Source organism: Barbus barbus, assembly GCF_936440315.1.
Source record: "Barbus barbus genome assembly, chromosome: 15".
In the NCBI taxonomy this organism is placed as follows: domain Eukaryota; kingdom Metazoa; phylum Chordata; class Actinopteri; order Cypriniformes; family Cyprinidae; genus Barbus; species Barbus barbus.
In genome coordinates this window covers 10,136,891-10,161,035 of record NC_136743.1, presented here as the reverse complement: position 1 = coordinate 10,161,035, position 24,145 = coordinate 10,136,891, and the positions used below count along the sequence as shown (strand labels likewise).

General features: G+C 36.5%; 2 protein-coding genes across 5 annotated transcripts; one reads left to right on the top strand and one right to left on the bottom strand.

Annotated features, from left to right (window-relative positions):
- Positions 1-73: 73 nt before the first annotated feature.
- LOC306880792 (ubiquitin-like protein NEDD8) lies at positions 74-4,756 on the top strand. Of its 4 annotated transcripts, XM_079434561.1 has the most exons (8): positions 74-234; positions 429-476; positions 563-645; positions 730-2,226; positions 2,350-2,657; positions 2,917-3,016; positions 3,274-3,419; positions 3,643-4,755. In XM_079434561.1, exons 1-4 carry the CDS (start codon positions 217-219, stop codon positions 821-823), a joined length of 243 nt encoding a protein of 80 aa, XP_079290687.1. In that variant the 5' UTR covers positions 74-216; the 3' UTR covers positions 824-2,226; positions 2,350-2,657; positions 2,917-3,016; positions 3,274-3,419; positions 3,643-4,755. The 4 variants fall into 4 exon arrangements, with proteins under 4 accessions (XP_079290687.1, XP_079290686.1, XP_079290684.1 ...); XM_079434560.1 differs by having other exon boundaries at positions 730-2,657; positions 3,643-4,756; XM_079434558.1 differs by lacking the exons at positions 74-234; positions 429-476; positions 563-645 and having other exon boundaries at positions 1,275-2,226.
- A 4,966-nt stretch (positions 4,757-9,722) lies between these two features.
- On the bottom strand, positions 9,723-22,346 carry LOC306880883 (AP-1 complex subunit gamma-1-like). Its single transcript, XM_079434683.1, has 22 exons — positions 22,117-22,346; positions 20,265-20,473; positions 19,939-20,063; positions 19,155-19,296; positions 18,934-19,030; positions 18,755-18,831; positions 18,580-18,675; positions 18,375-18,455; positions 18,185-18,283; positions 18,003-18,058; positions 17,148-17,261; positions 16,910-17,050; positions 16,440-16,494; positions 14,162-14,284; positions 13,861-13,950; positions 12,841-12,968; positions 12,489-12,593; positions 12,257-12,401; positions 12,044-12,176; positions 11,636-11,787; positions 10,887-10,985; positions 9,723-10,771 (listed from the first exon to the last, which is right to left on the bottom strand). Exons 2-22 carry the CDS (start codon positions 20,463-20,465, stop codon positions 10,652-10,654), a joined length of 2,379 nt encoding a protein of 792 aa, XP_079290809.1. The 5' UTR covers positions 20,466-20,473; positions 22,117-22,346; the 3' UTR covers positions 9,723-10,651.
- Positions 22,347-24,145: the final 1,799 nt, after the last annotated feature.

The following is a 24,145-nucleotide window of genomic DNA, read 5'->3' as shown; positions in this document are numbered from 1 at the left end:
CATGCTTTTATGGGGATTTTAGATCTAACAAGACGCCGAAAAGCGGAACCATCGCGTTCTACCAAAAACACCCGGAATTTAGTTCGGATACACAGGAAGTCAGGAACATTTTTCCACTTTATGAAGCGTTTTAGCATTAGGTTTTTAACAATTAGTATTACAAATATATGATCTACTTTCTGTTTAACGTGTATGAGATAAAATTCAGCCCTCAATATGTTGATTAAGGTTAAGGTAAGTGATTTTTTGTTTATATAATCTGTTTTAACCTGGTTTATTCTGTCCAGTATTAATAACATGTTCAAACTGTTGGTTTTGGGTTGAATTTGTAACGGAAGATAATTCGACGTGTCAAAGTGAAGAATAATGTCTTGACTTAGTAGTGGAGTGATTGTATAATAAATAATAAATTTTGTATCGTGGTTCAGACTCTCACAGGCAAAGAAATAGAAATTGACATCGAGCCTACAGACAAGGTATGCTTGTTGTGCTAAAAATGTGGATCGTATTTATTTTTCTTGAAGTATTTGGAAATTAATGTTCTTCTCTTTTTTCCAAAAAGGTGGAGAGAATCAAAGAGAGGGTGGAAGAAAAAGAGGGGATCCCACCACAACAGCAAAGACTCATTTATAGCGGAAAACAAATGTAAAGAGATCCCCATTAATACGTCAGTTTGAATTCAACTATTGAGGGGCAAAAATCATTCTGTCCTGTCTTTCTTTATTTCAGGAATGATGAGAAGACTGCTGCTGACTATAAGATCCAGGGAGGATCTGTCCTGCATTTAGTTCTTGCTCTCCGAGGAGGGCAAAACATGCACTAGCCCTGCAATCACCCAGTATCTTTCCTCAAATCTATTCTGTTAAGACTGTAAATACAGGTCCTTCTCAAAAAATTAGCATATTGTGATAAAGCTCATTATTTTCTGTAATGTACTGATAAACATTAGACTTTCATATATTTTAGATTCATTACACACAACTGAAGTAGTTCAAGCCTTTTATTGTTTTAATATTGATGATTTTGGCATACAGCTCATGAAAACCCAAAATTCCTATCTCAAAAAATTAGCATATCATGAAAAGGTTCTCTAAACGAGCTATTAACCTAATCATCTGAATCAACTAATTAACTCTAAACACCTGCAAAAGATTCCTGAGGCTTTTAAAAACTCCCAGCCTGGTTCATTACTCAAAACCGCAATCATGGGTAAGACTGCCGACCTGACTGCTGTCCAGAAGGCCATCATTGACACCCTCAAGCAAGAGGGTAAGACACAGAAAGAAATTTCTGAACGAATAGGCTGTTCCCAGAGTGCTGTATCAAGGCACCTCAGTGGGAAGTCTGTGGGAAGGAAAAAGTGTGGCAGAAAACGCAGCACAACGAGAAGAGGTGACCGGACCCTGAGGAAGATTGTGGAGAAGGACCGATTCCAGACCTTGGGGGACCTGCGGAAGCAGTGGACTGAGTCTGGAGTAGAAACATCCAGAGCCACCGTGTACAGGCGTGTGCAGGAAATGGGCTACAGGTGCCGCATTCCCCAGGTCAAGCCACTTTTGAACCAGAAACAGCGGCAGAAGCGCCTGACCTGGGCTACAGAGAAGCAGCACTGGACTGTTGCTCAGTGGTCCAAAGTACTTTTTTCGGATGAAAGCAAATTTTGCATGTCATTCGGAAATCAAGGTGCCAGAGTCTGGAGGAAGACTGGGGAGAGGGAAATGCCAAAATGCCTGAAGTCCAGTGTCAAGTACCCACAGTCAGTGATGGTCTGGGGTGCCATGTCAGCTGCTGGTGTTGGTCCACTGTGTTTTATCAAGGGCAGGGTCAATGCATCTAGCTATCAGGAGATTTTGGAGCACTTCATGCTTCCATCTGCTGAAAAGCTTTATGGAGATGAAGACTTCATTTTTCAGCACGGCTTGGCACCTGCTCACAGTGCCAAAACCACTGGTAAATGGTTTACTGACCATGGTATTACTGTGCTCAATTGGCCTGGCAACTCTCCTGACCTGAACCCCATAGAGAATCTGTGGGATATTGTGAAGAGAAAGTTGAGAGACGCAAGACCCAACACTCTGGATGAGCTTAAGGCCGCTATCGAAGCATCCTGGGCCTCCATAACACCTCAGCAGTGCCACAGGCTGATTGCCTCCATGCCACGCCGCATTGAAGCAGTCATTTGGAGACAGGGGTAGCTGCAGCTTGGAGTAATGGGCGTGTCGAAAGGTAAGGGCCGTGTCGAAAGGTTTCTCATTGGTGAAAGGAGTTTCCTCCCGGCTACTGCGATGGCCAATCAGTAGTAACCATACTTATATATGTCCTTTCCTTTTGCTAAAAAAAATCCTTTAGACTGAAAGAAGATGGCGGAGGTAATGCATGTATAGGCCAATTATCACCCTACGTCACACAGACGTCACGCTGTTTCAACTGCGCATGTCGGTTGCAAAAGACGACCGGCGGGAAAATGACGTGTTGTGCAGTGGGATGCCAGAATCGGAAATCTGTAAACAGTAGTTTTAAGTTTTACTGAATACCTTCAACTCACACTCCTTTTAATGCCAACCGAAGACGTCTTTGGTTACAAGCCCTCAGAAGAGCCGATTGGAAAGAGGACCAAATTAAAAATGCCAGACTCTGCAGTTCACACTTCATATCAGGTGAGTTAGCATTACGCTAAATGTAAATCAGACACATCATTTGGTTTGACTCACAGGCACAGCAACAAAATATCGGTAAATAATGAGATGTACACTTATCTAACACGGAGTAATGTAAAAATTTGTGTTGAACTAGTTTACTAGCTAACTTTTCATTTAAACTTGGCTAATACGTTACAGAAAACTCAGGCTAACGTTGGCTGTTAATGTCTATCATACTGTCAATCACCAGAATACAATTTTTATTTTTCTTCTACAGGAGAGGTATCCATGGACTTCAATAGTCCCGACTTTGTTCCTTCTGTCTTTTCCTACTCAACCAGCTGTGAAATAAACAAAGGCGACGCTAAACTTGAGAGGTAAATATTTAGCCTCATTTAGTTGCTAAATGGTATCACATTGCATGCATTAAAATGCAGAGAATTTATGGCAAGTAATGGCACTTCGATTTGGTAAAGAGAATTTTCTAGACTATGATCATTTTTGTGATGCCCATTGAGGCATGCTATGGAATTTGCATTTGATTTTATTTGGGTAACGTTACCTGATAACCTCTATGATATTCAAGCAAATAAACTGTTTGGACTGACTGTTTGCACTTATCTCTGAATATCAGATTTAATAGGAAAAGGGATGATACCGCCCACAGACCACCAGATGATGTGAAGCAGTCAAAAGAAGTTACTGATGAGGTTGCATCCGAATCCCCAGGCCTGTCCTCAGAAGACTGCAGAATGGAACATGGTGCTGGTCCTTGCACTGGTAAGAACTTGTGACATCTTACCTAATGTAGGGCAGTCGTTATTGGAATGAATCAGGTCATCCTGTTTATTTATTGTTCAATACAGCAGAACTGTGTTGTGAAGTTATACATTATTCTGTTTAGCACATGTTTGAAAACATCAATCAAATAATAGAGTAGTTAAACTGAAACAAGTGACTTTGCATTTTTTATAAGTAAATTACAATCTGATTTCTATTTCAGAATCCACGGTGCCAAAGGTTCTCCATGATGATCTGAAACACAAGTACAGCCAACTTTCTACAGAGTGTGTCAACTTGCGTTTGGAGATCAACAAACTGAAATCTGAGAATGAGGAATTAAAGGCAACACTTAGAAAAACACATTTTTCCTTCAGCTCTATCAAGAGCAAAGCAGTGCATGTTCTGTTTTTCACAGGTTTGACCAGTGTCATTTTTGAGTGGTTAATTCGCAAGCTAAAAGACAATGTAGAGGTTGTGTGTGGCTCTATGAACTTGGAGGATCATCTACTAGCCATCCTAATGAAACTAAGATTAGGGCTTCGCAACAAGGATATTGCTTTCAGATTTAATGTCACAGAATGTGACATCTCTAAAATTGAGAAGTTGGCTCCCTGTTATATCTGCAACTTTAAAGCCTCTCATCAAGTGGCCAAGCAAGCATGCAATGTTAAAGAATATGCCAAAATGTTTTAAAACTAAATATAAACGTTGTAGGTGCATTATTGACTGTACAGAAATTTTGATTGACAGACCCACAAATTTAACCTCCAGAGCCCAGACGTACTCTACTTATAAAAGCCACAACACTGTTAAGTATTTGGTTGGCATGTCACCTGCAGGAGCCATTACATTTCTGTCAGCAGGTTGGGGTGGGTGCGTTTCAGATAAACAAATTACAGCTGAATCTGGATTTTATGACCTGCTAGAGCATAATGATGAGATACTAGCAGATCGTGGTTTTACCATCAGAGATGAGCTTGCTACACGTGGTGCCACCCTTAGGATCCCTCACTTTACCAAAGGTAGAAAGCAGCTCTCTGCTCAAGAAGTGGACACATCGAGGCGTTTGTCTAATGTGAGAATACACATCGAAAGAGTAATAGGTAGATGGAAAAATTTCAAAATTCTGGCAACTGTTATTCCAATCACACAGGTTGACCTTTTAGATGATATAGTGATTGTGTGTGGAGCATTAACAAACCTTTGCAAATGTGTAGTTCCAAGAAGATAGCTTGAATTAGATTAATTTATGTAACGTTTTATTGTAATTAAAACACTTGAAAGTGCAATACATTTTATGTAAATACTACAACTGTATTAAATCATTTGCTTCAAAATACATTTTATTCTGACTTTTTTTGCATTGTTCACAACCTTTCGTTTTACTCTGGCACATGTGTAGTGGAAATGGTTCTTGCACTTTGCACAGTCAATCATCATCCCAAAGTCTGGCCTTTGACAGCGTGAGCAGACTGCAGGTGTAGGTGCTTGCATCAGTGGATCCATGCTGCGTGTTAACAGCTCAGGCAAAATGCTCTGTTTGAAGAACACTTCAGCTTTAGGCAGGACTGCTTGCAGCATTTTGTCATCTCTGCTGATGCGGTTGATGGTAATATCTTGCTTTGTCCAAACCACAAAGTCACAGTACTGGGTGTTGCATACAAACATGTGAAGCTGAACTTGATGGTAGTACTCATGATTCTTCTTTAGTTGTAGTGCTTTGTCTAAGCAGAACTGTGTGTCCTCACTACTCCCTGTCGGACCATCACGGTATTTGTAGGGGCACTTAATTTCTATAGTTGCTTTCCCACAGCAGGTACAGTTTGCTATTCCATCCGGCGATGCCCCAAGATGTGGTTCGTCTGGCTGCACAAAAAGACCGCAGAGCTCCACGTCAAAGTTTTGATGTTGTGCTTTCATTATTTCTGTGTATTGTCTTCTGGCTGTGTCCTCCATATCTTTTCCCCAAAGTACTGCTGGGACATGATCAAACTGTTGTTTGTTGTAGTGCATTACCTGTTTTACAAGGTTTGTTTTAGCATTCTCAGTTATTACAGTGCATACACGATGTAGGGTTGTGCTTGTTATCCTTCCAGTTCTGTGTGTGTGCCAGGCCTGAGAGTGGGCCTGCTTTTTAGTGGTAAGCTCAAGGTTTACACAGTGCTCATTAGTTAACTCCTTCCCCAGTCTTTCAAAGGTCTCTTCACTCCTCTCATGTAGTTCATTTTGGCAGAGGCATCTCAGATCGGCATCATACAGAGCTACCAGGGGCTCTGGCAGGTCTCCGGTCTCCATGTCAGATTCTGATGCGGAATCGGTGACACGGTAGTCCATGCTAGTGAGCACAGCTGCGTTAGGTGCCAGTACTTTCAGTTCTGAATACACAAAATAAATGTTAGACCAAACTAATTTTAATAAAAATTACACAAATCTGGTTAGTCATTAATAGTTACTGATTATAACTTTTTACATTAAATTACACTACCAATCAAGTTTTAGAACATATCCATCTTGTAGTTTTATTGAAATAAGTAGTTTAAGTCCAGTGAATGAAACAGCAAACTGACCAATTTTAAAATAACATTTACTTATTAACACAGGCTGTTCCAGGGTGTTGGCAGATTGGGACACCTGTAGAAATGTGTTTTTGCATCAACTTTCAAGGCTTCACTTACTTCTATTGCATCAGAATAATCAAAGAAGATAAAGACAAAGTTTGGATCAGCAAAATTTTGGTTGGTCTATACCATATCATAACTTGTTGTTTTCTTTGCGTTAGATCTTTCAGCTTTGGTAATTATTTAATTTTTATTGACAGACACATATTACAGTGAGACGAAGCAATGACTGCGTTTGCATTGAAGACTTCAGAGTCGGCAATTTATATCGATGTCCGTTTTGTGCAATCAAGAGTTTTTAGACCTGAAATACACAAGATACATAGTAATTTGCAAAGCCACAGACTTCGCGCGGTTCGTCATGAACGTAAGTATAAGTTCAGTTGTGATATGCATGCCTGTTACCTTACAGATAACTTAAGGTTATAGATAATAATGTGAACGGTGATGTTACATATCATAATTGGAAACTTATGTCAAACATGTTTTGCTTTATATATGAATTTTCCTATTTTAAATGTTTTTTTTTTTGTTTATTATTCTTATAGATTTGATCATCTTTGACTGCCACTTGGAATGCAGAAAAAGCAAGCACTTTCACTGCTTCCACTGCTTGCTTGCTTTTTTCCATTTCTTGATTTGCTTGCAAACCTAATCCAGGAGATTCCAATGCAGCATTTCTCCAATAATTTTGGAGTCTTTGTGCTCATGGTGAGTTTGGACAGTAAAATCAGTTTAATTTAGAAACCAAATAAAAAAAAGGCCTAAACAAGTAGCCTTTGAATTTCAGTATGGCCTGTACATTTCTCTGGGGGTGGCTTTTGACTTTTCAGAGGTGAGTCTTCAGATCGTTGTTCAACACATTTGTTTTACAAGCCAGTATAAAAACATAATTTTAAACATTGTAGTATTTTTTTTTTTCAAGACTAACATGTCAAGAATAAAGAAATGGTGGAGTGTACTGCTACTTGAAGACTCAGGGTAAATTCTAATTCTAATATCAATTTAAAGTAATGACATTTTAGCATTTTGTAATTTCTCTCTCTCTCTTTCTTTCTTTCTTTCTTTCTTTCTCTCTTTCTCTCTTTCTCTCTCTCTCTCTCTCTAGGTCTCCTACAGATTGGAAAAGGGACAGGAAAGATGCTGAGGTTGAAGGCCCATGTGAAGTCAAAACTGGTATGTTAAACAGTTTGAAATATAACTTAAAAATATTTAATAAAAATCCTCAGTCACATTCTTCTTGATGTTGTTTATGAAGAAGGAGACAAAGCCTTTCACACTCTGTCACTAGTGTGCAAAAAAGTTTAATGAAACAGTCCACCATCCAGGTTTTCTTAAAAAAGCTCACTTTGTCTGGCTGGACAGTATGTATAAGTATTACTTTATGAAATGAACAAGTTAAGCTAATATCTTAAATTCATTTTTTGCATTAAAAATATATTTTTTCTTTTATCTTGTAGGTATCGTTGACTGGAAGTCAGTCAATCCAGATGTGAGGGAGGAATATAGGGTGGAGTTTAAGCTCACCAGGTGTGATGCCTGTGGATTCCTCTACAAAAACACCACTGGATATTGCGGCAGTGGAAAGAAGGGGGTCTTCACTGCGTTCTATTCAGACAAAGAGTTTGATGGCTTCTGTTCTATGGACTGCTACTACAGTATGAATCAGTGAAGGAATGAGTTTTGACTTGGAACACAAGCCTTTGATGACAAATTCAATTGACGTTTCAAAAAATTAATTGTAAAGATGACAACAAAATGTTTTTTGGATAAAATGGTGTTCGTTTTTACTTCATTTTATAATTATATGGTGAGTGTTTGATCAAACATACGTATATGTATGCCTTTATACAGCAACATTTGCTGTACCATTATTATAAAAATAACATTTACTTTTAGTTTGTATGTACTTAAAATGAAAGTACAAAACTAGTATGACTTTAATAGTGTCAGGAGACATTTTTATCTTTAAAATAATTTGTTTTTAATGATTTGATTATTTAGTTCATGTACAGACATTTCAAGTATAATGCAATAAAAAACAAGATGAATACGTTGTAAATACAGCTCAAAATGTGTAAACCAGAGAATAACAATAACAACTGAAGTATAAAATGAACATTGCAAATAAATACAAAAATAAAAGTTCATATCAAGAGTTATAGATATTTTCAGAAACTTTTTGTTTTGTGATCTCACGTTTGAAATGGTTTCAAAGTATACTGTGAGATCAGTGTTATAAAAGGTAATATAGGAGGGTTTCTTTTGAGTTATTTTTGTCTTATGAATATAAAACTTTGCCAAAATAATTTAATTATGTAATTTTGTTTTTCAGAAAAATATGGGTTTTGGAAACAAAGTAAAATGTCATGAGGTTCTAAATTAAGACACATTTGTTTGTCATATCTATTTTAAAGTCAGTCCAAAAAGAAATAGAAAAAGGGCAAAACAAAAACAAATGTTCAATATCTTCAAATGTTGTGTTACAAAAAGTGCATTTATCACAAACAGTATGAATGTTTTTTAATGATTGATCCTAAAAAAGTCGCGGTGGTGATGACGTCATGTAATCCGCGCCATACAGAAGGTTTCTAAGGTAACGTACTTTTGAATGTATTCTCAATATCATTATTGCTATTTTTACAGTGAAAGAAATGTATTTGGTCTTGTATAATTATTTGTTGGCCAATAGTGATTAAGTTTATGGCTCGCTTTTGTGCGGATCAGGATGCTTTTATGCGTCCAATTGTAAAGACCTTACGGCACGCCCCATTCCTTTCCGACCTTACGGCACGCCCATTGCTCCAGCCTGCAGTTACCTCTACTTGGTCATTTCTGCAAAACAAACAGCGAAAGGATTCCCGACCAAGTATTGAGTGCATAACTGAACATAATTATTTGAAGGTTGACTTTTTTTGTATTAAAAACACTTTTCTTTTATTGGTCGGATGAAATATGCTAATTTTTCGAGATTAAAGCAGTCAGGTCGGCAGTCTTACCCATGATTGCGGTTTTGAGTAATGAACCAGGCTGGGAGTTTTTAAAAGCCTCAGGAATCTTTTGCAGGTGTTTAGAGTTAATTAGTTGATTCAGATGATTAGGTTAATAGCTCGTTTAGAGAACCTTTTCATGATATGCTAATTTTTTGAGATAGGAATTTTGGGTTTTCATGAGCTGTATGCCAAAATCATCAATATTAAAACAATAAAAGGCTTGAACTACTTCAGTTGTGTGTAATGAATCTAAAATATATGAAAGTCTAATGTTTATCAGTACATTACAGAAAATAATGAGCTTTATCACAATATGCTAATTTTTTGAGAAGGACCTGTAGAAGAAATCTGTGTTATCATGTACGTCAAAACGATTTGCCAGGAGGCTCTGGTGGTGAAAGCCAAAAGTGTACATTTGGCTTTGCATAAATCACTGTCTGAATCATGTTCGTATGATCACATCTGCTTGAGTTAACACGTGCAGATGCATTCTGAACAGTTTACAACTTAAATGCTAGTTCATGTTGAAGTTTGTTTAGAATTGTGCACTTAAAAACACATTTGCTTAAGTTTTAAGGTGTAACTGCTCCCTTATAAGGGCTCATAAAGAAAATTAGTTCGCATTATCTTGCTTTAAAAAAAAAATAATTCAACTCCTCATCCAGATCTTGACAGTGTTATTTAGTTTTGTACTATTTATTAATGTTTAAAAAAAATACAGATTTCATTTAATTACTTTATGTCTGTCATTTGTGGGGTTTTCTTTTTAAATGTCTATTCATTTTCATATCAAGTTCAACAAAAGAAATTATGAAGTGTTGCTATGGCAACTGGTTCAAGTTAAATTTAAAATATTTTATTTCAGGTAAATTTATTTAAAGGAACAAGTGTTTTTAGTATAATTATAATAACCCTGGCTCTTGCACATACAATACGTGATATTGTATCCTAAAAGAGATGCTTACTAAACCACTATCTTCCTAAAACTCATTTCTTGAACGCAGTGCATTATACCGTATATATTATTTATTGTATTTTGTTTGGATGAAAGAAGAATAAACAATGGATATCTGTGGTTTCACACACACAATGAGGCTGTGAATTATGAATCAGACATTGTAAATATGTGAGATGGTAAGGTCACATTCACTGTCAATATAATGATACAGTGGTGCTCTAGGAATATCCTGAGAAAGGAAAAGATAAACCAACAAAACTGACGAGAAAGGCTTTGATAACAGTGAGGCAAATGGGGCTCAAATGACCTCACACCTCGTGTTCGTTCCCAGAAAGTATCTGAATAATCAGTTATGGAGATACACATGAAGGATATCAGTAATTCAACTTATTTAGTGACAGTTCACAAAGGATCTTATCCAGTGATAGTTTACATTAGTTTGACGGTTTAATCTTGTGCAGTAATGACAGCACATGAAACCACACTTTGTTCTAGACAATTCAAACCAAGAAAACACTTCATAAAAACCTGTTGTATCAAATCTGTGCTAGGACAGCGTTTAGTCCATAATAGAGAGGTTGACAGACAGCTGCCTATTTCCATAGACCTCCATCTTTATAGGAAAGACAGTCATGGAGATTCTGGACGTGTGTAGGTCTGTCACAAAGGGCTGATTGATGGCTGACAGGCTGCACTAGGAAAGGAGTCAATTTGTACTGTGTCCTGATGCACTGCACCCTGATTTGAGTAAGACACACGGATCCTCATCTTAAGGCTGACCTGTAGGGCGGGGGGGGCGGGGGGATAAAAAAGTACAGTCAAGCTTGTGCATAAATAGTGCTGGTAAGTTTAGTAAGAAAGACAGCTGGACAAAACTAAAGCAGGGTGGACTTGCCTTGTTAGGGTTGTTAAGTAAAACAGTCTGTGTGACTTGACCAAGGCCACGTGCTGGAATTACATTTCCACTCGGAGCCTTCATTTGCAGCTGAACACTCTAAAGAGGGATATATTATTGTTTTAGGAGATGACAGCATCCAAATGCTTCTGAATTATATCATTTCTTTCTCAAGTTAAATGTGTAAATAGATTTTTTTAAATGTACTTATTTTGTGAGAAATTTAATAAAATAGAAATAGTAAGGCCTGCTTTACACAAAACATTTAGCATTTTTACAGGGTGTTTGAATGTTAAAAGCAAATGTTTAAAGCAAATTAAAAATAATTAATAATCAAATAAAACACCCATTTTTCAAATAAGGATAATAAAGATCATCTTAAGTCATAAAAATAGTGGGGTTTTTAACAGAAAAAAAAAATCTTCAAAGCTATAATGCAATCAACTGAAGGGAACTGGACAATAACAGGTACTTCATTTTAATACATGGCATAAATTATAAAATTAAAGGTATTTGAAACTTATTTATTGTGAAACTTAATGTACATGTAGTGGAGAACCACATTACATCAATATAGTAATTAATCTACACAGAGTGCTGCATGAAGCAAAAAAACAAGGGTTCAGGGAAGAAATAATATTCGTAAATGGTGTGAATGCTGTAACCTGTTAATATGGCTGCTGAAATTAATATCTACTACTTGTGTGTGCAAAAACAGAGCCAAGTTTAAAAATGGAGCGGGTACAGACCTTTGGTACTGCTGCTTGTAGAGTGAAGTTGGTGATGTCATTCTGAGTAGAGTTAGAGGAAATAAGGTTGACCACGACCTCGGTTTCTGTTTGTTTGTCACATTGGATCTTCAGGCTCAATCCATTCTTCTCGTAGACTGACACAGTGGGAACTACATGCACATAAACACAGCAATGTTTCTGCATTTCTGCTTAATATTTTTGTGGAAACAATGATACATTTTTTCCAGGATTCTTTGATAAGAGACAGTAAATGTCCACTGTAAAGGTCTTCTTTAGTGCCATTGTTTTTTTTATTTAATGCATAGTTTTTTTATCTTTATGATCCCAAACATGTATATCTTTCAGGAAAAATAGGTCAGATGGAGCAGGATGAATGGTGAGTTGATTAGGTATCCATGTTCTCACCTGGTGTCGGCTCCAGTCCTCCCAGCAGGTCGAGAAGATCTGCGCTAGAGGTAGTTGTTTGAGTGCTGGTTGGGGCAGGGCTGGGCTGAAGAGGTGAGTCTGTCCCACCCAAGAGATCCAAAAGGTCACACACCTAATAGAAGTGTAAATACAAAAAAAGATTTAACTATTGTTTGACAGTTCTGTCTAAATACAATATCCTGTAATAATTACCTGGCTTGCTGGTTCTGAGAGCAAACCAACTTCAACTGGTTTGGGTTTGGATGTGTCAGGCTCTTTAATCTCTCCTGATGTATCTCCATTAGTGTGGCCAGGTGAGTTCTTGTCCATCACAGGCATTCTCTCCAATACCGCAGCTCTGAGAGGAAGACAATGAAGAGCAGCACCATTCATGCATGATGTTTTTTAATAAACAATAATACGCTATGAAAACACACAGCGGTACCTCATGTGGTCATATTTCTTGAAGAGTGCATTATATTCAACTGCTCTCTGCTGAAGTTCCAAGTCAATGCAGCTGCCGTAAATACTGACAATACTTCTGATTCGGCTGATTGAGAGAAAAACAAAGATGAAAAAGATGTAAGACCATACAGACTACAGAATCTATACAAAGTACAAATAACATATGTTTGTGTGAGTGATTTTTTTCTAGGGATGTACGTATTTGATACTATAATAGTTTTCAGCCCTTATAATTTTTTTTTTTAGCTATACACCAGGGCTGGGTGTCAATGATATTCAGGGTGCCATAGCGGCACCCCTGCGAGCCAGTATTTCACAAAAGCGTGTCTCACTCGACATTGTCTGTGATACGAGTGCTCAGCTTCATGGTAGCAGTGAGTGCGAAGCCTCTGGTTGCCGGCGAAGACATGTGAGACTGTAGAACCGTTTCCAAGGCATCCAGGACGTCATCCTCAGTAATCTAGCGACAGGAAAGGCCCAAAACTCAATTTAGTTGCCCCTTACAAAACAAGTACTGTGGTGGTACAGGAGTGGCATCAGATATTAGTACCATAGTAATTTCATACTATAGTCTAAGAAGTGCAAAAATATATATATATATTTTAAATCTGACTGGTTAATTTCAAGAATAAATTATTATAATTAAATAGGTTTGCGAGACAACTTCCCAGATGGGGTTTATCTTGCTGACAAACTACTAGTAACTATTAAACTTTACATGCAGAAGTAAAGCATGTAACCCTCAGCCCTACCACAATAACTAGTATATTCATGTACACTGGTATTTATTTACATGATACTCAACATAAACCGAAATGAGAACAACTCGGCACTACTATGGTCATTTTTGAATAATTTTCCATAAGTGACTAACAACACTATGGCCCGGTTTTACAAACAGGGTTTAGACTAAGCCAGGATTAGGCCATAGTTCAATTAGGACATTTAAAGGGGAAAAGGGAAAGAGAAGTGGTGTGTGGCCAAGTATGGTGACCCATATTCGGAATTTGTGCTCTGCATTTAACCCATCCAAGTGTACACACAGTAGTGAACATACACCCGGAGCAGTGGGCAACTTTTATAAACATGCTTAGAAAAAACATTACTGGGGTCCATCTTGAGACAAAACAAAGGCACTGATATATTTTAAGATCAGTCAGTGCAAGTTTATTTCAGTTGAAACAGCTCAGACTTACATTTTAGTCTAGGACTAGGCTTAAGCCTTGTCTGTGAAACCGGGGGTCTATGTATCAATTTATCTACCAGATTCATTCTGATTCTATTCTGACACTGATTGGTGCTCCACAAATGCTTTCTATGTACTTTTCTATATAATCTTCATTTCTGTTTACCTGCACAGGCTCAATCTCCTCACACTCGCCCTTCAGCAGCAGGTCTCCATACTCTCCTATACACCAACACGCAACTTGGACCAAGGATTGCTATGAAGATAAACAGTCTATTACACACAAGCACTTACAAAGGGCACATATAAATCAAAATGCTTGAAAAACGACTTTTCAAACGGGACATATTCTTGCATTCAAAATAGTGAAATTCAAATTCCTAAAAATGCTGTATTCATGGCCCAAATATGCTCAATGGTCAAAACACATTGTTTACAGACTTATAAGCAAAGAAACATATCCTTACCTGAGCAATATCTTTTACAAGTGCTCTATAGAGTTTGTGAACAGTGTAACAGTGGAGCTCAGATGCAGTAGTGATGAGTTGGATTAGATTGGGCACAGTCTCATCCCTTACATCGCCCCCTGCCTGAGAGAAGTGTACATCACTTAAATTTAAATGATTGATTCTCTCATGTTGTTCAAACTCATTTTTATAGAGCCCTGAACATGACTCCCACAACGTTTCCTTGTTTTAATTAAATCGTGGACACACTGTACTAATTTGTTCCCTTGTTTTGGTAAATCATGTTGTATTAATTAGTTTCTCTTGAATTAGTAAAATGCGCCCATAGTTTAATAAAACAAGGGAGCTAATTAATAAGTCATGAGAACAAATTTTTAATTTGTGGCCACGATTGAAAGGAGGGAACAAATTCTTAATTTGTGGTAACTATTTCCTAATTTGTGGCTATGACAAATAACCTTTAGTCTGCATGTTATGTGCGGGGCTACGTACATTTTCTGAGAAACATGAAAGTGAGTTTCAGGAGATTTTACCAAACAATATTATGGCTTTAGAAGACAAAATGATGCACACCAATCATATCTACCACTTTTATAATGCTTTTTGCATCTTGGCATTTAAAAATTACCATTTACTTTAGGGATGTAAAAATTCACTCAAATCACGATTTGATTTGATTCACGATTTATTTTATTTTTATTTTTTAAGATAAATTATAAATTAAATGTGTCCTTTTATTATTGCTTGGACAATATGCTGCACGTTTCTTTGTGAAATTGAAATATAACACTATAATAAGATACTAATATAGCACTTTTGTTGGTTTTGATTGCTTCTATTGTCCTCATTTGTAAGTCGCTTTGGATAAAAGCCTCTACTAAATAACAAAATGTAAATATAAATGTAAATATAGGCTAAATAAAATAAAATTTAAATTTTAAAACAAGCTCCAAATCAAATAAATAAGCAACACAAATAAAATAAATCACTTCATAAACAAAATAAGGCTTTGTCTGTACTCTTTCCATTTAAAATTAGAGGCAACCACTGCATTTTAATCATGATCCAAACAAAGATGCTGCAAACATGCAACATGAGCAGTTTTTAATCTAAAATCTTTTAATCTAAATTAGATCGTATAATTTCGAAATTTGAAGCAAAAACAGAATGGTCTGACTTGAGTTTTGTGAAACTACTGTATACATAAAAAAATATCGGCATGAAATGAAAGACGACGAGCTGAATGAGACGCAGATTCACTCTCTGCCAGCAGGTGGCGCTTTAAGCGTTTCCTTGGTTTCCGCTGCCACCAAAAATACCATCTAAACTTTTCTAAAGACAGTTCCCCTCAGACATACATTCATATAAACTCCTACCTCTAATTGAATCGCGGTTTACAAAAAGTATTCTTATCGCTTCATAAAATTCAGATTGAACCACTGATGGCAGATGGACTATTTTGATGAAGTTTTTTAATACTTTTATGGACCTTGACAGTGCAATTTACTATGCAGTCAATGGGACAGTCACAAGCCTCCCGGTTTTCATCCAAAATATCTTAAATTGTGTTCCGAGGACAAATGAAGCTTTTACGGGTTTGGAACGACATGGGGGTAAGTGAATATTGACAAAATTTTCATTTTGGGGTAGAGTATCCCTTTAAGTCAACGAACGTACTGTACTTGTTACAAAAAACTGATTTGGCTTTATTAAAATGTGTGCCTAATCTACTCATTAAATAAGTCTAAATAAATGGTTCAGATGACCAAAACATCTTGCATAATTAACATTTTTAATTGTTTGGTCAGACGTTAATACGTTCATAAATCTGGGATGTTAACGTGTCGTGGAGTTATGTTCTGTATGTTAAATATGACTATATAAACAAGTGTATGTGCACAGTAACTGCGCTTTGCATCCACTTTCTGCCGATTGCTGAACGAGACGGACTCAAACGACCGACCTCGAACGGCACGCACCAGTTCATTTAATTCGTTCACGAATGACATCTCTCTCTCGTTCAGACTGAAAACAGCAACTCTTGTCAGTGATGGGCATGTTCGTACAGTAACAACCGTTCGTGAATGAAAAGAACCAGTTGTTGAACGAGCTCGGCTCGTGTAGTTTGGCATATTTGCAGCAAAGAAAGAAATTTACACTTTACATTGTAATGAAAACTGAATTGTAAATAAAAATAAGTAAATTGTTCAAAGTGCAAAAAGATTCGTTCAAAAAGAACGATTCGTTCACAAATGTAACATCACTAGTGGCTATTTACCTTGGTGAGTACATGCAGGATGGTATCAATGTGCCAGCGCTTAGAAGGGGAATACCTGACCAAGACACAAAGACAAGTGCTATTCATTGCCTGTGACTTGCCACATATACAAAAATAGACAAGTTAACACAGAACACAAAAAAAGCAATATATCAGCATTATGTGTTTTAGATTGGGCAGACCAGTGGTTAGTGAGCTGAACGTTACTACGTAGCAAATTTTAATTAGCTTACACAGACACTGCTAGTTAAGCAAATGATGGAAATGTACATTAAACGTAGGCATGCCTTACAGAAACCAACTCACTGGACATTGTCCTATATGAGAGCAAACGTATGAGAGGTGCTTGCTCAGATGTGAGTGTTCAATAGGAGAGAAACATTAACAAATGAACAGGGCTGAGCCACAGACACATAGACATAATGAATGAAACTAACACGTAGATATGAAGTACAAAGGATTGATGATACCTTTCAGCAGCGTTGAAGATGCCAGAAGTGGTTTGAGATCGAAGCTCTGGGGGACAGACTGAAAGAAAAATGAGGAGCTCTTTCATCATTGAGCGAACGTTCACGGCAGACACAAGGGCAAGTGACAGATCCAATGCACGACTGCAAAAGAAAAAGAGCAGAATGAATAACTGTAATTACACAACCATTTGTACGTCTTTAATTTCTATGCATCTTCACTTTTTAGAACTTACAGTACCGTTTCACTGAGGTGTCTTGATCTCTCAGACAGTCCACAATGGTGCCTCTGTGCCGCTGCACTGCATTGTGGTCCGTCTGTACAATCTTCTGGAGCGATGTCATTGAAATGTAGCTGTAATGGATGAGATGAGACAGAAAATGAGAGCGTACTGTAGTGAGGGTTGTGAAAATGAATTTACAATTTATATTTCCTGTTCTAAATTTACATTATACTTGCATTATATCTGAAATATAAAAAAAAACACGTAATCTTTTATCTAAAGCAACTGCAGTCCACATACGTCTATGTGAACTACAGGCACCCAAAATTGATTTGAATCATTACATAAAAATTCTGAAACAGATCTGCACTTATTCCAAAAGGACACTGACTAAAACTGAAGATGCACTACTGTTGAAAAGTTTAGGTTCAATAAGAGTTTTTAATGTTTTTGAAAGAAATCTATTATGCTCTCCAAGGCGGCATTTATTTGATCAAAAACAGTTTTTTTTCAGGATTTGCTGATAACTAGAAAGTTCAAAAGAACTTGAATATAAATATAAAACTTGAAATATAAATGTCTTTACTGTCTACAAATGTTTTCACTTTTTATCAGTTTAAACCATCCTTGCTGGCTGAAAAGTAATTTCTTTAAAAATAAATAAATAAAAATCTTGGCTAACCTTTTGCCTCTATATAACATGTATAACACATTCTTATAAGCCAACTCAAATATGACAAGAATGTACATTCGGTTCACAGCAGTAGTGAACCAAAATATGTATGTGGTGTTAAATTCTAAAATAAAATTGTTAGATCTAATTTAATTAAGATTTAACATTTGAATTCTTTTAAAATAAAGTAGGAACTTACCGAATATTCCTGTCATTATTAAGTAGAAATCTGCCAAGAATATTTACAGCTAGCACCTTAAAAGACAAAAATTAGATGCATTTAAAGACCTGAAATAAACTATAGAAACGCCAGTCAGTGCTCCCGTTTAAATCAAACCCCACTCAACATAAAATTGAATATTAAATTGAATTGTGACCAACCCTAAGCCCGCTCTCTGAGTTGATGTCCATGATAGTTAGGACTGTTTCATATAGCACAGCACTGCCTGCAGTCTTACTGCTGTCTGTATTTGTAGCCACCTGTGCATCAGAATCACCAAGATCAAGCATTATAAACTCTGCTTTAAATATACATAACTACATTACACAGGATGTGTTTATTCTGCTGTACCTGTGCCAACAAGTCATTCATGGCATCACTAGCAGTGTCATTATTGTGACCCAGGATTCTTAGCAATCTAAGAATGCGAACCTGAGGGACAGAAAGAGACCAATAAAATCATAACATTCATAGAGTTTACTATAAAATGTAGAAATTATGTTGTACCCTAAAAAAAAAAAGTAAGTAATATTGAATTTGACTGTAGCCAACAGACCTGTAGAAAAGGGTCGCTGATACCAGCTACATTGTGCTCAGGAGAATAACTGGATGTCACAAGACCTTTCATAATCTGAACCAGCTCAGGAACAGCCTAATAAAATGGGAAGAAAAAAGTCTGTATAGCTGAGAAGTTAAAAGTAAATGTTTTAGAGAGAATTCACTTGAATTACCTTGCGGAACCGATCAAGAGTGTCAGGACTATGCTCACACAATTCAGTGATAAGAACTACAGCCCCATGCAAAACCCCTGTGGAAACAGTCAGGCAATTATTAAAAAAGCATATTAAAAACACTGCACGGAATACAAACTTTTTATGTTTATGCATAGGTTGCAAAAAGAAACACTAACCATGGTTCTTCTCAGAGAGCAGAGTCCTTGCTGAAGGAGTAAACAGCTCTGCAAGTTCTGGGACCTTTCTTATTATGTGAACGGCACACAGCGTGGCCTAAAGCATTAATCATTATCAACAGCACACAGACACAAAAACAGGATTTAACAGGATTGTGCTAGTTTGGCTGCTGACACGACTTAAACTACAAGTTTATTGACATAAAATGTCAAGAACTGACCTTTTTCTTGATATAAGAATTAGAGGTCCTGAGGAGCCGTTCGATCTCTGGGGCCAGGTCTCGACACATCTCAGCTGAGCCCATACAGGCCAGAGTGCATAGAGCCAGAGACTGAACATACTGACTGCTGTGGGAAAGGTCACTACGACAGAGATAAAATGGCCGGTCAGAATAATGATTCAAAACTTGAATTACATTGAATACAAGCACATAAAAAAGCAAATAAATAAAAGAAAATGTGTTTATATAATAGAAAAGCAAATATATTTAAAGGGATTGTTCACATTTGCTGAAATCTTACTCACACTTAGGCCATCAAGATATAAATTAATTTGTTTCTTCATCGGAACAGATTTCGAGAAATTTTGCATAACATTACTTACTCACCAATGGATCCTCTGCAGTGAATAGGTGCCGTCAGAATGAGAGAGAAAGCGGTTTTAAGTTAAAAACGTCATAATAATGGATTTGTTTATCGCAAACACAAAGCTTTTTGCTTCACAAGACATAATTATTGAAGGACTGGAGTCTTGTGGATTATTGTGATGCTTTTTTTAGCTGTTTGAACTCTCATTCTGATGGCACCCATTCACTGCAGAGGATCCACTGGAGAACAAGTGATGTAATGACAAATTTCTACAAATCGGTTTTAAAGAAACAAACTCATCTAAACCTTGGATGGCATGAGGGTGATTACGTTTAAAAATTTTATGCAAGCTATTCATTTAAATAAAAAATATTAATAAATTATAAAAGGCATTCTGCTTAAATGTAAAATATTTACTTCTTGATTGAGTTGGTAATCAGTAAACTAGCATCCTGTTTCTCATCTAGGAGCATCATGGCTCCCAGGTAACCAATCCGCTTCTCGTTGTACCTGGGGCTGGCAATCAGGCGTACACACTCCATCTGCAGGAGTCAAAACTAAAGTTATCACAAAATAAAGATATATAACAGGTGAAAAAGAAAAACACAATATAAAGTACAGAGGGAGAAGGATGCACATACAAGACATAAATGAGGTGGTATGATGTGATATATATCCATAAGCAAAAATGTAAAACCTCTTTATCCATCAGTGCAATTATACACACACATGTGGACAGTCACCTGGCCGAAGTGTGCAGGGTAGCCCAACATGTGCACGTAGAGTAGCTTTGACAGGCTGTGCGAACGCTCCCCATTGTCACCCTGGCGAAACTGTGCTCGGATATCCGCACACTCTCTCTGGATGATGCCTCTCTCCTCACCTTGTGTCCGGGCACTTCGGATGACTCGGATCATTTCCTGTAAGCGCACTGAGGGAGTCATGACTGTATCTGTAATCAGAGAGATTGAGAGAGACATTTCATAGAAATTGAAAGAGGAACCAGCACAAACCAAGGACTTTGCATTGGCAGTTTCTTAGTATTTTATTCAATTGCACTTCTGTACATAATCTTGACTTCAATTATTATTTTTTTTTATATTAATTGCAACTCTGTGGATCTTATCTGGTTTCACTTTAAGTAAACAAAGAACTATTTGTAGCTAAAAATGGGTTAAAAGTTTTTAAAAGATGTAGTTTAACCTCAGCACGGCTGCATTTATTTGACAAAAAAAACAGTAAAACAGGCATTACTCCAGTCTTCAGTGTCATATGATTCTTCAGAAATCATTCTAATATGCTGAATTCATGCTCAAGAAACATTTATTATTATCAGTATTGAAAACAATTGTGCTACCAAATATTTTTGTAGAAGCCGTAATACGAATAATAGAAGCCGTACAAAGCACAGTAAACTATTTCTATAAAATATTGCACTACTGTTATTTTGCATAGAATACATTATTTTATCAATACTTTGCACACTCATCCAGCTGTATTTATTACCACTGTTCTCACGTTTCTGCTGTTGATAATGTGTATATATAATCCTACATTGCTCTGTTCATAATGTACATACAATCCCTACATTGCATTCCTATTTATATTCTGTATATACTCTGCTCAATACTATATATAGCAAAATATACTCTGCTCAATACTGTATATAGCAATTCCACTGTACATTCTGTAAATCATATCTTCACTTACTATGCACTTATATGTATATAAAACACTATATTCTTGCACTTCTGGTTAGATGCTAACTGCATTTCATTAGCTCTGTACGTGTACTCCGCATAATGACAATAAAGTTGAATCTAATCTAATCTAATACATTTTTTCTTTTATGAATACACAGTTCAAAAGTTTGTAACATTATGCCTTTAATGCCACTTTTGATAAATTAGACAAAATATTTTTAGTCATTTTTAATGTATATATGGGACATCTTTTGGAGCGTGACAGCCTGTGGTCATTATATACTCTCATTGTGAACAAAAACGGTGTTGTTTTCGAGAAATCAGTCATTTTTGTCCGCACTATTAATTTAAAAACTGTTTTATGGGCCGAAGTAATATATAGAGTATTTGGGCCTGTCACTTTACTTCCCCCCTTTGGCGCAGGTGAGGAACATACACCTGCCTTCACTTCAGATCTTCCCACGCGGCCTTCAGTCTCTGTGACTTTCGTTCCTAAAGAGACCCTTTCCACATCTCATCATCGTTTTGACATCTAATACGGCCATCTTCATACATTATTTACAGCGCAGTCCATGTGTTCATATATAGACACCTTCCTCGACCCACCATCTTCAAACACAAACGCAGTGTGCGCAGCAAAATCAAATGCAATAAAATGCAGATAAAACGTCAACAATCAAGTGATAACGACAGGAAAGACATGAAACATCTGATTAGCGCTGCTCGTCGTTTGCAAAAGATGTAAACATTGCTTGCTTTGTGGTACACTGCATCTGTTTGTGATTAAAATGAGTATTATGATACTTCTTGATGGCAAAAGTCAAGTTTGTAGAGGTCCCGAGTGTTGTCAAGCTGTGTTTCTGTGCTGCTGATCCCAGGCTCATCGTCTTACCTTCAGCAGCGCAGTAATCTCAAACACCAAAGCCTAATTCATCCGCTCTTCCTCTTCTGTTTAACCTTGCAATGTAACCAGGCGAGGTCTTTTACTGTACGAGTAACTTTACGCCGTAAGAGTATATACAAATGTGTCCATAAGCCTCATAGTACAGCGCAACTTCCGCCATCCGGGTGTGCCATTCATTCTCGTCCAGCTGCTCTGGAACTGGAGAAGTACTTGTGTGCAGTGAGTATTTAAAGGACCCATACAGTATTTACTGATTTTTCGTATATTTTTAAGCTAAATTATACAATGAATGTTACAACGTATGGCAAGTCGCCTGAACATTTATTCCATAAAATATCAATATATCATTTATATGTTATTGCTACTTTTTAGTAAATAATTAAATCGTGACATAGTCTTTCTTGTCAATGCCAGGAACTAGAATTCTGAACCTATTCATGAAATACTATTTATTCAATTACATATATGTATATGTATGTATGTGTGTGTGTGTGTGTGTGTGTGTGTGTGTGTGTGTGTGAATACTATGGGCATCCGAGTTTTAGATGTAATTTCTGGCTGTTGTTGATAAACCCACCTATTTAAATTTTACTAGTAGCCTACATTACCATTTAATTTTGTAATCAGTAACGTTATTAGTTTTTTTGCTCATCAAGACTCCATTTTTTTAAATCAAAAATGCAATCAAAAATAATATTGTGAACGTTCATTTAAAATAATTATTTTTTATATCATGCTGATTTGGTGCTCAAGTATTCCTTACTATTTCTATTTTTTTAATGAAAACCATAATTTTTTTTTTTCAGTATTTCAACAGCATTTATTTGAAATAGAAATCTAAATTTGACAACATCCTTGCATAATAAAAGTAGGCGATTAATTTACTTTAAAAATATAAAATTAAATTCTTACAGATCCTAATCGTTTGAAAGGTAGTATGAGTATTCATTGGGTTCTGGCAACTGGCACAAATTAGATCTCATCATAAATAGGTTTGGTAAACTGAAATAGGATATTTTAGGAAGTGAAATCTGAAGCACAGGCCAACTTAGAATAATAATAAAAAAGGTCACTGCCAATAGAGCAATAGTTACTTGTCACTGAGATAGTGACTATACTAGAAAAGAAAAACTACTAAGAAGTAAATAGTAAGGAAAACTGTTTAATGATCCATTAGTGAAACTGTAGGGGACTGTATGTTTTAAAAAAATGTAGGCCTATTGTAATTTTTTTTTTTTTTTAAATAAGAACATAAAATATTTTTTTTTATAAAAATAAGAGAAAAAATATAGGCTACAAATGTCACAGAGATCTTTTTATTTTGTAGGGACATTAATTTATCCATTGTTTGTTCAGGAGCTGAACTATGCCAACTCTGTTCTTAGACAGGCAATACTGTGCACTGGGGGAAGAACCCATTTGCTTTCCAAAGAATAGGCATGACTGTAGTGAAATAAAGTCATACTGTTTTAAACACCATGGCATCTGTAGAACAACAGCACATTGTATAATGTATTATATATTGCATTTTACTAGGCACATTCACGTGGATGTTTTAAGGAAATCCTTAATTTTTTTATTTTTTACCAAATGCACGCAAACTTATTAGTAGTGAACTCAATGGTTGTAATGCATTCAAGCCAGTGTCAGGCTGGCTAACGTTACTTATATAAGACATTGCTGTATGCAAGATCGTCGTACCATCACAGAGAGGCACAAAATCACTTTCCAGAACATTTTCATTTTCGTTTATCGTTCCTGGCTGGTGGATTGATCTTCCAACCCCTATACGGAATACTGATACAATGAAAATTTTGCCACTATTTGACTTCATCCTAAAAAAAAGTTTTCTCTTTTCTTTAATCTTTCCCTGTCTAGCTTGTACTTATTTGAACAATGCTTGAAACTTGGTATTACGAGCTCTTCCTGTGTCTATTTGCAGCTGAATTGCTTGATGTGTTCCCCACTTGTAAGTCGCTTTGGATAAAAGTGTCTGCTAAATTAATACATGTAAATG

Excerpts from the sequence above, each read along its gene's own strand:
- LOC306880792 (XM_079434559.1), top strand. The coding sequence starts at position 2,928 with ATGGACTTCAATAGTCCCGACTTTGTTCCTTCTGTCTTTTCCTACTCA. Across the intron at positions 3,017-3,273 it reads GGCGACGCTAAACTTGAGAG|ATTTAATAGGAAAAGGGATG; the intron begins GTAAATATTTAG and ends TCTGAATATCAG. Across the intron at positions 3,420-3,642 it reads TGGTGCTGGTCCTTGCACTG|AATCCACGGTGCCAAAGGTT; the intron begins GTAAGAACTTGT and ends TTTCTATTTCAG.
- LOC306880883 (XM_079434683.1), bottom strand. The coding sequence starts at position 20,465 with ATGACTCCCTCAGTGCGCTTACAGGAAATGATCCGAGTCATCCGAAGT. Across the intron at positions 17,051-17,147 it reads CAAGACACCTCAGTGAAACG|TCGTGCATTGGATCTGTCAC; the intron begins GTACTGTAAGTT and ends TTTCTTTTGCAG. Across the intron at positions 12,969-13,860 it reads AGGAGATTGAGCCTGTGCAG|ATTACTGAGGATGACGTCCT; the intron begins GTAAACAGAAAT and ends TCCTGTCGCTAG.